Source organism: Aedes aegypti, chromosome 3 (genome assembly GCF_002204515.2).
Source record: "Aedes aegypti strain LVP_AGWG chromosome 3, AaegL5.0 Primary Assembly, whole genome shotgun sequence".
In the NCBI taxonomy this organism is placed as follows: Eukaryota; Metazoa; Arthropoda; class Insecta; order Diptera; family Culicidae; genus Aedes; species Aedes aegypti.
This window is the reverse complement of record NC_035109.1, coordinates 320,189,717-320,202,617: the sequence shown is the minus strand read 5'-3', so window position 1 is coordinate 320,202,617 and position 12,901 is coordinate 320,189,717. Positions and strand designations below refer to the sequence as shown.

The window sequence follows — 12,901 nt, the reverse complement described above, 5'->3', positions numbered from 1 at the left end:
CATGATATCGCATTCAAGCGTCAAGTTCATATCAATTTAGCACCTCGTCGACTGTCTGATACCGACTGCATAACCAGTCAGTCAGATACGGTAAGCGTATCGCCGTTTTGTTCCAATGAGTATAATTGAATCACACACTGATGCTTCAATTAAATTTAAATAAATGCACAAAAAAAGAAATCGCAACCTCGTCGAGATCAAACAGTAGCAATACTGTGGGAAATTCAACGGAATTTCATCACGGTAATACAGTGCAGATATGATGATGTAGTTAGGGCGATATGATCATATGAACTAAAGTTACGACCTACAAACAATTAACACGGTAACATGTTAGCACAATTTACTCTCAAACCACCAGTCAAAACAAACTAAACAAAAACGAAACAAATACGCGCAGTGCATTTCCCCCATGGTGGCCTTCCATGGGGAAAAAACTTCTTCAAGCCACCAGGAGGGAGAGGCAGCCAACACACAATCCTTACGGCAACGGTTGATCCATTCTTGCCGACGCCCCCCGTGAAGATCACGGACGCATTCTCATACGCTAACAGCCCAAACACAAACACGGCAAAGTAAAGTGGTACTATCTTAATGTCGACGCCACCCAGCATCGGAAGCTGTGTTGTTTGAGGTTGGACATTGATTGGCATTGATTGCATTAGGATTGCAGTGATGACGGTAGTAGTAGTAGTTGTGGTAGTGGGCAGTAGAGGCAGCATTGGTAGTAGTGGTAGTTGTAGTTATAGATGAAACCATGTTAGGAGAGGTTGAAATTAAAAAAGGAACTTATTAAAATCGAAGAAAGTGCTCGGTCGACTCCGTTTTTTGATAAGCCCAGGAACAAGTATCGTTCGATTAGCCGTCCCATGTCAATAACTGATCCCCAAAAATGACGGTTATTGAAGACTATATTAACGCCATCTATTGGCTGCTAGCGGCAGTAGCGGTATCAATTCCCGATGAGTAGCTATTGCATGTTAAAGTGTGCGTCGCAACCCATGTATGTCTAGGATTAGTTACTTCTTTGGAAAAAGTGTCGAGTATTGATCCCGAAAGTGGCGGGATTTAGGTAAAACCATAATTTGAACAAAAAATGTTAGCACATGTTAGGAACATAACTAAGCCTAATAAAACTATAATCAATTCTATTGAGTCCTTACAGCAACGGTTGAGCCATTTTTACCGACGCCCCCTTCATGGAACGTTCTACAGAAGGTTATGAACACCTGTAGATAGCCGAGCGAGAAGATCGTACAGACCGTGTACAGGTTCCACGTGCCACCAATGACTGGGATCTGTCGGTTTGTTGGGTGTTCGAATACCGCGGAGACACATTGGTGTGCATTATATGTGTGTGGATTATGATGATGGTCGCGTCAGTATCACCGTCATCAGTCAACCGGATGTTGTTGTAAGTGCGTCGCACCATCGCAAGGCGGTTCGGTTTAGCAGTGATTAGCATGGTTATGTAGACACACATACACACATGTAGATATATGGATATGGAAGGGACCCATATGACCATTAGGGGAAGAGAAAAAATATTTGGTGAGTTAACATCGACGAAACCAATAAGTATCCTTTGTTCGCGGACTTTTCAAATCCCCAGAATTAGGTTCAATAATTAAAAAATATAGTAGGATAACCTACGATTTGGTCATTTAGTATTTCTATTCTCATCAATAAGATATTTGAAGCTCTTTTATGTTTTTCTAACCCACTGAGCAGACTAATCTCCAATTTTATCCATTATGCAAAACGGTTTGAGATATCCACAAAACGAATAGAGTTGAAAATGCTATTCAACGTGTGCACCAAATGCACAAATAACGACTAGCATTTTGAATCATTTGCGTTTTGTAGATGCAGTCATTGTAGCAGCTATATTCAATCCTGTCTTTATAGGGACGCCACAATCAAACAAGCTTTTAGGTTTCAAACGACCTAACGTTCTACATGTGTCGTTTGAAAGCTGAATTGATGATCAAAAAGACTCAAATTAGACTTCAGGTAATTTGAGACCTTCCTGAAAGTGAGCTAGATTGTGGCTGTCACTAGTGCTTGTTGAACGCTTTTAATCAATATAGACTTACAATAATTTTCTTAAATTATTTTAATAAAAAAAAACTACAGTGGCCGGCAAAAACAAAGGTCATTTTGCCGTTCTTTATACATAATGGCCAAGTTTGGAAACTTGGATCTTGACTCCTAGAGCTCCGATTGATCTGACATTTTTACCGCCACTAGGAAATAACTTGAAATCTGTGCAGTAAAAAATTCACACCATTTTGATCACACACTTTGAAGGTATCAAAAATGTCCCATATTGAAAAATTTGTTTGATATATTTTGAAAAAAATGCATTTTTAGAAAAATTTTGTTCTACAAACAATTTTTTCGTAAATTCTTTCGTTTCAAAAATTAAGCATTTTTTACAAAATAGGGCATTTACGATAACTTTAAAGTATGTGATTTTTGCACTGCGCAAATTTCAAGTTATTTCCTAGTTGCGGCATAAATTTCAGCCCAATTGGAGCTCTAGAAGTCACGATCCAAGTCATCAAACTTGGTCATTTTGTATGGAAAACGGTAAAATGATCTTTTTTTTCGCCGGTTACTGTACAATCTTGACTTCCGTCATATCTTATCGATATCAATTACAGCCGTATTCCAAATTTTATAAACAGTCATTACTCATGAGTTACGATTTAATCTATAGTTTTTGAGAATTTTCTCGTTCAAAACCAATGTTTTGAGTTATGACATGACGATAACATTCTAAAACAGCTCGTTGCTATTCGTTAGAGCTCAGATTTGATTTTACTGTACTTCTGATTTTGATTGGATATCTTTTGGGACCTTTCTTCTCATTGGTGTACTTTTGGCTGCTCTTTTTGGTCACCTATTACGGGAATGAATTCTCTCTCCCTAGTTAAACTTGTTATTCAGTCAAACACCATCAGTTCTCTACCAGATAGGATTATCTATTCAGTGAAAAAAAAATTTGTAATATATTTTGTATAAAGTGTATGTCATCACTAAACATGCTGCTACAAATCCTGAGTACAATCCATGCCTTATTTCTAAAAAAAAACACTCAGAGCAAGACATTCACACATGCATAACTGCCGGGTACAGGCGTATAGCGAATTATTTTCGAATATTGTTGTGCTGCCTAGTTTACCTAAACACTAAATGATACTAAACCTTAAGTTACACCTATATTAGGCCTTTTCAAGTGAAAGAAGTAGTTTAATCAAAGTCTATGCTCCACACAAATTACCAAACATCTTATTTTTTTCAATTTAAAACGTTGGAAAATTTTTTTTATTGTCCTGTTTATGAAAAAAATAATTTTAACAATTTTATATGGTCTAAAGTTACCGTAGGAAATATGGAATTGGTTGCTCACGTGACTAGTTTACCCTATTCGCTTTTGGCCGTGCCCTATGGCAAGCTTCTCCCTACTAAGAGACTACTACCACAGTCCCAACAAATCGGACAGTTTGTCCCTTACTGGATAATGAAAGTTACAGCATAATGAAGTTAATATGGAAAACAGCTCATACTTCAACATTTGCATCACATTTTTCAGAAAAGTTACTACACACATCAACCGCAAACGCATCATTCCTGCACAGACATTTATGTTTCATGCACTTAGGTATTTTTTCTAATGAAAATGGCAAAACGCTATTAGTTACAGAAAGAGGGCATACGGTACGGGTCGATTATTATTCATTCATATGGGTAGAGATGGAAGCATTCATGGACATGTAGTTTCAGTTATTTGCTGACGACTCCAAAGATTGATATTATTAGAATTTACTCTGGATTCATTACGGAAAAACCTTACACAAGAAAAAATCAATGTGGTTCACTCGATTTTCAATGTAGAAACATTTTCTGAATCATTGTCCAAGTTTGTTTTTTGGAAATTCAACCAAAAAAAATCAGAAAAACTTGGGCGCAGATATAGAAAATATACGAGACACGCACACGCAAGTACACAAAACAAAGTATTTGAATAATAGACTGGCCCTTAAACAAAAAAGTTGTAAAACCTAACGGGGCACCCCCTAGAAATGAGCCTTAGGGTAAGAAAAACGCTCTCTCGAAATTTCAACTCAATTGATTGCTTCACCAGCTGGCGCATTCGATTTGAAGTTTGTATGGGATATTCGTCTCAAATATATTGAAAATTGATTCTATGTCACTGTTTCGTTCCGTATACTAATTGTTCGCGTTCAATTAAGCCCAGAATGACAAATACTCTAGTTGGTACCCTAATGAACATAATTGCAGAAGGTTGTATCTCATTTTCATTACTTCTTCAGTTGTTGAAAGTTAGGCTTAGATCAGCACTCCCGTACAGTCACTTATATGCATGCGACATGTGCCTAAGCTCGCCCACGGTCAAAGGTGGCTATGATGCGCTTAGTGGCTACCTCCAAGCTATTTTGAAGAAATACAAGCAGTGTTGCATGATATACTTCAGATAGTTAAAACACCAACTTTGTTAATTTTGATCATGGTACAATCTTCTACAATATTCTTCGCTATTACATCAAGTAGTGTTTTTGACATTCTGGGGCCAATTGAACGCGATCATCAATTTTCATGAACCAAACAGTACATGATGTGCTGTTGCTCATATGTTTGAGCTGAAAATCCCATATTAACTTCAATTCAAATGCGCCAGCTCATGGAACGACCAAATGAGCTGAATTTTTCAGAAAGGCTTCGTCTAACCCCAAAAAATAATCTTGGGGGGTGCCCCGTGGAATCCTACAACTTTATTTTTCTCCCATACTAAGCTGGGCCAGTCTATTGAATAATCTCAAGAAAAATTAACTTTAGCAAAAAATACGTCTTTGATAGCTAACGGTTATATTGTTGATATCCATACATCACACTATTATTTGGAAATCGTTATGAATCGTTTATCAGAAATTCATTATCCAGCTAATTACAGAAAATTGTATCAGCAAATAAAAAAAAATGACAGAATCATTAGCTACGAACACTATAAATTCGACGTTATTCTGAATTAAATTTAACACGAAGTTCGAATTCAAAAATATCCAAAAGATTTGATTGAAAATTTCATTCTTGCATTATACAAAAGTTTTCCATGAAATTCCTCCGACAATTTTCAAGAAATGCTTCCAAAAGTTTTTTTTCCAGATTCATCCTCCAGATAAGAATGATTAGTCAGACAACCTTTGTCACTAGAGACATAGGAATCCTCTGCATCTATACAGTTATCATGGAAAGAAGTTTGTGCTAGTGGGGTAATGACAGGGTGTGGAGCACTGCGCGAATAGCCCGCCAAACATGTTTGATCTTTGTTTTTCACTTACCCCAAACACGTGGCGCATTCAAAGGAATAAACACAATATTAGGAATACAAATCTGACAAAAACTCCCTAAATTTGTGATACAATCTGTGAAAGAACATGTGAAGTATTTCTGTAAGGATTTCATGATTTCTTATTCCAACTCTTCAAATATCGTGGAAGAATATCCGAAAATATCTTGGACAAATATTAGAGGTATCCCATTATATAATAATGGAAGGAATTCGTGAAATCACATGAGAATTTTCTGACGTAATCTCTGAAGGAACTCCGGAGGTTATCCTTGGATAAACATATTAGGGAATGTCTGGAGGAGTATCTGAATTAATTTTTCTGAAAAAAAAAACCTTTGGAAGACTTTCTAGAGGGACCTCTGGAAAAAAATCCTTGAAAATCATAGAAGTAGTTTACAAAGGAAATTTTGGAAGGCTTTATTTCAGCAATCCTTGGATTCTTTGAATACTCCTAGGAGGAAATTTCTAGAGACATTTCTCATAAAATCTATAAACAACTTGAAGAATTCTGCCCCATTACCCCGAATGCCATTTCCCCGAGTGTCATTACCCCGAATGTACCATTAACCCGAATGCTGTATCCCCGAATTTACAATTATGTTGACATGATGACATTAATGACACTTCCTCATGATATTGCAATTCGGGGTTATGTCATTCGGGGTTATGAATCGTGCGGGGATTTGGAATCAATGGGGGGGGGGTGGGGGGTGGTAGTTGGTAATGACATTCAGGGTTATGGAATTCGGGGTAATGGGGTAGAATCAACTAGAAGAATTCCTTTGGAGATACGTCAAGAATGTCTTATTGAAACAGAAAAAAAGAAATTTTTTGAGAAATTGGAAGAATTTATGAGCGAATGTTGGGGATATCTTATGTTTTTCTCTGGGAATCTCTAGAAAATTTTTTTTAGGAATTTTTAAAGCGAATCCTAAACGAATTGCTAAAAAGAATATGAATCCAGAAAGTATTACAAGTCAAAATCATAAAAAATCTTCCAAGGAAATCTTGAGAATTACTTAAAGGAATCCCTGAAGAAATTTGTGGAAGAATTTCCAGAGAATTTTTGGGTAAGAATTGTTGTAATTTTATCCATAACACGATTATCTTCGAGTCATACAGAAAATCTTTTATCTTGTTACCCTTAATTTATTATTACTTTATCAACTTAATGAAAATATCTCCAGTAGTTCATAGTATAGCTTCTCAAAATAGTTAAGCACAGTTTTTGTTGAAGTAACATAAAGGAACTTACGTATTTTCAGCAGTTTCGTTATTTATATCGGCAAATCATCTGATATTTGCTTTCATGCAGATAATGGTTATGCATATTTCAAACCTAATAACTTTCAGAAAATCTCCCATGAAGAAGAGAACGAAGCTGCCGAAAGTACAACAAAAAACTGTTGAAAAAATGACACGATACAATTTTTTTTCTTCTTTTTTTAGGGTTCTTTTGGGTTCAACAAATGTTTCGTTGATTTTTTAAGATCTTCTTCTGGAATTGTCTGTTGCTAAAAAATATATATATATATATATATATATATATATATATATATATATATATATATATATATATATATATATATATATATATATATATATATATATATATATATATATATATATATATATATATATATATATATATATACACATATATATATATATATATATATATATATATATATGTGCAGAAGAACTATCTGAATGAATCGTGAACAAAGATCTAGGAGAAGGTTGGATTAAGAGTCTTTTAAGACATTATCCAGTTATTTTATTCCTGAAATATCTGTTGTTAATCTTAACGTCTCTAACCACCGACAAGGCATTTTCAAATAGCTAAATAGCTGCCATTTCACAAATTTTCATTTGATTTTTTTTTAGTCACCCTCAGTGGACTTTAAAAGGGTAAGAGTTATTCAACATTAATGGACAATGTCAAATTCGGAATCCTTCCGTACATAATCCTGATTGACAGCAGTGGCAAATACAAGAAATGTGATTATTTTTTTATTAGATGCATTACAACATCAAAGTTAGGACAGTCAAAGGGTTGTCCTACCCATAGTTCAACAAGAAGTGACATTATTTTAACAAAATTTCTACAGCCAACTCTGTAGATGTCCTTTGATAATTTACATTGAGCATTACTATAAATATTTATTGACAAATTATTGGAATATCCATGGAGAACTCTCAGGAGATCCCTAAAAAATCATTAAAACAATTCATTGATCAACCCAAGAGCTGTCGCATTGTGTATTGAGTACAATGCTCGCTTGCTTTACACAGCACGAGCGTGGTGCTGTAGGCGATAGGCGAAGACGACTTTGAGATTTTAAGGCATTCTTGGAAGAATATGTTGGCAATTTTTCGAGCGATTCATACAGATCTTCCGGAGCTTATACAAAGTTTCTTGGCTGAATTGTCGTATGAACTTTTGGAAGTAATCCTGGATTAATACCAGAGAAATTATAGGAATAAATTTTTCCTGATACATTGTGGCATGATTCATGCAAAAATCGAGTATTGGAAAATTTCATAACAAACATTGAAAATGCTTTCAGATTTGATGATGAAATTACAGAAGTTTCTGCACGTTAAGTTCTTTTAAGACAGTTTACAATAAGTCACGATTTGTTCTGTAGAATTAGGAAAAAACAATCAGTTTCGCTATAGATAAGTGTAAGAAAAGATTGAACCGTGCTCTTGTCATCTGTATAATTTTCTCGGGAAAGTATCGAAGTGAAAAGCAAATTTTACAAATTTCATTAGGATTTTAAAATGTTTTTTTTAATATTCGTATCGAAAACGAGTTTATAAATTTCTCAATCCATTTATTCAAAGTCTACTTTTTACACGGTAATCTACGAATTATTGGTCGCTTCTGCCAAGCTCTGCTAGGCTACCTCGGGAAACTTAATTTCACAATTCATCGAAGAGTCCAAAGAAAACAAACAAAACAGCTTCAAGGGAACAACATTGGCGACCGTTAAGTTTATCAGTTTGTTCTGTTTCCGAAAATCTTTAAGTGAATTTTGATTTAAAAGTAAGTCACTTAGTCGATCTAATTGATGATCTTGAAGCTTTCTCAGTCTTGTAATAATAACTGGCTTCATAAAACAGTTAGTTTTAGTACCCTAGTATTTAGGGTCCTGGATTCCATAGTTTCAAAAACACTTCTTGACTTCCATGGATAAAGTTTTTGCCAATGTTTGTCCTACGCATGGTTTCCAATGTGGACGCCAGAGAGGCCCTGGCGCAAATTATGCCACGAGCGCTGTAGTGACATATTGTATCGAATTCACGAAGATTTAGATGTTGCACGGTATGTTTTGAGCCTAATGATCACAATCAATCGTTTGCTTAGGTTTTACATAAAAACTTCGGTGTTGTAATTACAATTAATCCAAAAATAATCATATATCTCGTATTTGGCACTGCTGTGACCCCAGTACTATACGAAATATCTCAGGCATGGCTCCGAATTGTATTGTCCATTTAGGGCAAATAACACTGCGGAACACGTTTTTGTCTCCAGCACCAAAATACCGCTATTCACTTAATTAAGCGCTGCTGAATCCATTGCCGTTCTCAGAAATATCATAGCACGTCTAGTTTTTGAGATATTGACTGTTGAAAATGCAAAAAAATGACTATTTCAGCCAACTTGCATGCAAGTTTGCCAGCTTGTAAGGTAATATATTGGCTTAATTTGCCGCAGAATTCAAACTTTATGTGTATAACAATACTTATCATCAAAGTTTGTATTACACGCAAATAAAACCGTTCCTGAAAATACGAACATCCAGTCGTGAATTCCAGAACAAGCTGTTTTTTGCTTTACGAATATACACCATGAACATAAATCACGGAATATGGAACTATGTTCCACAAACCATTCGTAACGCCTGCGAAACTGATGGAGCCGTGATTTTTGTTCTCGAAAACAGAAACACTGTTCATGGTGGTGTTTTGGAAACCGCAATTGTAATTACAAATGACTAGATATTTTTACGGTCCACTCTCTGTACATGAATAGTTTATGGAATATTTTCTCCAAATTTGAGTATATAGCGTACGATTGCAAATGATTTCGGCCACAATTTCATAAATTCACAATCGGAAGAAAGATAGCAAGGCAGCAGAAAATCCGTACCTTCAAAGCATTTGAAAGCTACGATTTAGTGAGGGTATGACAAATTCCAGCAGCAAATCCAGCACCATTTTCCAATAAACACAATTTGGCAGCAACAACAGCAGGAATAACCATTAATTTGGATAAAAGATGTTGAAACAGTCTCATATGCCATCAAAAATTCAAACGAACTTGCGGATTCACGCTCAGGTCACCTTCGATGACTGTTTATTTGTTGTTGTGCACGCGTTATTACTTTTGACAGTGCGCATGAACAAAGTTCTTGTTATGAAGAACAAAATCGCGAAAATGATCTTATGGATTCTCGATACTGTGATTTCCAAGTCATGGTATAGGAAGCGTTACGAAACCCACTTGTCAGTGAAGCAGACAAGAACTGTGTTCTTGGATCAGTGATTACGTTCATAGAAATGAGATACAAGCAGTCATGCTTTTGGGAACCGAATCACGAAATAGGACATGTCATGCGTTCTGTTTACCATGACTTTTTGTTCACGCATATGGGAACAGATTTTTTTGCGTGTACTTTCGATACGGAAAGTTATTTTTTGATGGTTTAGAGAATTGTTGTATTTTGCCATATAGAAGATACGAAGAATTTTGTATGGAGACTGCAAGCATGTTGAAAAAATCGTTTTAATCGAAATTTTATCGCGCAATTTCAATCAAATTATGTCTGAAATGAAAGTTCAAGTTCTATTTTGCATGTTTGGTGGATTAGATTACAAAAAAGTTTGATAAATTGTACTTTAAATTTCATGTAAACATTAATAAAACCAGTGTTTTATACAACTTTGGCGACCTGTAGCTAAAAATTGTGACGTGCTGGAACATTTCTGAGAATGACACCAGATTCAGCAACCCCAAATCTACTAAAGACACATAATTTGATCCTTGAGACACGCAAAAATGTCATTTTTGTTACGCTGTGTAATTTGTACCATTTTAAAGTCAACTGAAGGTGGTTTCAATTAAATCGAATGGATATTGATGAAATGGCAGCAATTTGAAAATGCCTTGTCGATGATCGGAGACGTAAAGGTTAATTTTAGAAAATAGAAAATAAACTATCGAAAGCTTCTTCATTGGGAAATTTTTTGCATGATTCAAGGAATTTAATTTTAAATTTTAGACAATTCAATAAATTTTATGGGTTTTAAGACGGTTCGGATTCAGTGACTCAGCATAGAAATATCGATAAAAAAAATCACTATACACCCGATTCTGTTTTTGCACGGGGGATGCGTACCGTGCAAAAAAAGTTTTCAGTTCAAAATTTCAAAAACCGTGCAAAAAAAGTAACACCATTTCTCAACGTTTCATGCAAAAATAAGGTTTTGGTGAAAAAAAATGTATGGAAACTTTTTTTGCACGGCAGTGTAAAAAAAATCCGTGCAAAAACAGAATCGGGTGTACTTAAAAGTTATTAGTATTTATAAATAATCCGTGCATAAAGATTAAATTTTGAAGAGCATTGTAACAGTCAAACATAATCATACCAAAATGATGAATTTTTTAATAGCCTTCCGGGGCCATTGGTTAGTTTTTTCAAACATTATTTATGATGTTCTATGAGTTAAGAACACTGCCATATTACATGCCTTCATTCCCTTGTCAGCTTTGAGGTTGCATGCTATTTCTGATGAAATATCAAGAATTGACTCTGTGTTCAAGGTGTGCTCCTCACAGCACTCCATAAGCGAAACTTTCCAAATTACCCCTATTTTTTATACTTGCAAAACTATCCTCACAATGATTGATTAATCGAACAACTAAAGCTTTAAGCTTTTGTGTTAAATTTATTAGATTAATGACAAAAGTTTTTCTAGATGTTCGTTTACATAGATTGATCACATCCTAACAGTAAGTCTAACACTTCAGTAGTGTCGCTGTTGTATTTTGTACATCATTGCTGGTGAAACCTCGCTTGTCGTACACAACAGCAGCCTGGTGGGTTTGACAGTGGCAAACCGCATGACGACTGGAAGGTTAAAAAGTTGGTCCAATAATATATGCTTTACAACAAATTTAAAATCGTTCGGAAGCGACCAACTTCTCCTCGATTATATTGCTTTTAAGGTAATCGAAATTTGACAATATTCAAATTGTTTCGTATTCGGTTTTAATTAAGAACGACGTTTTTGTTTCAAGTTTCAATTAAAATCGTCAGAAGAACGCGCCCAAAAGTTAGAATCAGCGAGTTATCAGTAAATTAACTACATGCCTATGAATGCTTCGATAATTGGACCAGGAGCTTATAACATTCACCGTCTCATAACAAAAAAGGTTTCTTAGACACAGGGAAAATCAACTGTTAATACAAACTATGCGTCGGGTGATAAAACTGTAAGTTGATACTCAGACACTACGATAGATGATAGTGGATTGTTGGAGAGTAGTAATAGAGTTTTTAGCGAGTCAAGAGGAAACGGGGTGAATGGGGACATTTTGTTTAGGTTTCGATCGAATAGGATAATTTCCAGGACAGAAGAAAGCTACGTAGTATTATTACATCGAGGGGTATCGAATCGGGGAAAACTTACGGCTACGGTGGATCCGTTTTTGCCGACGCCGCCGGCTCGTATCACTGCGAAGAAGTGCATCAGCGACCAGCTGCCGCAAATGACCGTCATCACGGACATGGAGTTCCAGAGTTCAAAGTTTCCGAATATCTATAATTTGGCGAGATAGCGATGGCGATACATGTAGGGGGAGCGTGGGGTTCAGGGGGTGGTATTTGGAGCGCAAGACATGAATGTGAACGCAACGAAAACGAGCGGGGAAGAGATAATGAAGATACAAGATGAGGTTACAGGTTGCATACAAGGTGATGGTCGGAGTTGTAAAGATACTGCAAGCGGTTCATGGCTGCTTCTGTCTAGCGATTTTTAATCATGAGGATGGTGGTCACTATAAGAAGGATTCATACGGTTGTTATTCACTGAACTATAAGAACGAAACTCAAGCAAAGCTAACGACTAAGTGTGTTGTCACCGCTGTAATCTGACCCCAAGTTACCCCTGTAACTGTGCTTTCCATTTTTGTGCAATTTTCGCGATTAGGACCAGACCACCACAAGTCGGTTGATAAGGCGTCGAGCGTTTACTTTGTACCGAAAGGGAAACGCTGCTTAGTGCTAACGATCATTGGCCCAGAGCGCACCTTTGACCGCTATGCGGCAATCCACGTCATAAAAATTGTGCGCCCTGACTATCGAGGAGTACTATTTATCAGCGTACGGTTAACGCATACACGGTGCTCCTCAGACCGTCATTATCAGAAAAAATGTATCAAATCTGTGCTCACCAGCAAATATCTTTAACTTACCTGAATGCACTATCTGGACAAAAAATAAAAATACG

The 12,901-nt window shown here is 36.0% G+C and overlaps 1 protein-coding gene across 5 annotated transcripts in view; it reads right to left on the bottom strand.

Annotated features, from left to right (window-relative positions):
• Positions 1 to 12,901, bottom strand: part of LOC5564361 (cholinephosphotransferase 1) — a 79,324-nt gene that overhangs the window by 32,761 nt on the left and 33,662 nt on the right. For 2 of the 5 annotated variants that reach the window (XM_021852088.1, XM_021852089.1), the window contains exons 3-4: positions 1,164 to 1,298; positions 486 to 620 (exon numbers count right to left, since the gene is read on the bottom strand). In XM_021852088.1, coding sequence (XP_021707780.1) covers positions 486 to 620; positions 1,164 to 1,298 — 270 coding nt within the window. Of the gene's footprint in view, positions 1 to 485; positions 621 to 1,163; positions 1,299 to 12,082; positions 12,212 to 12,901 lie in introns of all 5 variants that reach the window. The other 3 variants (XM_021852090.1, XM_021852091.1, XM_021852092.1) reach the window with 3 other exon arrangements.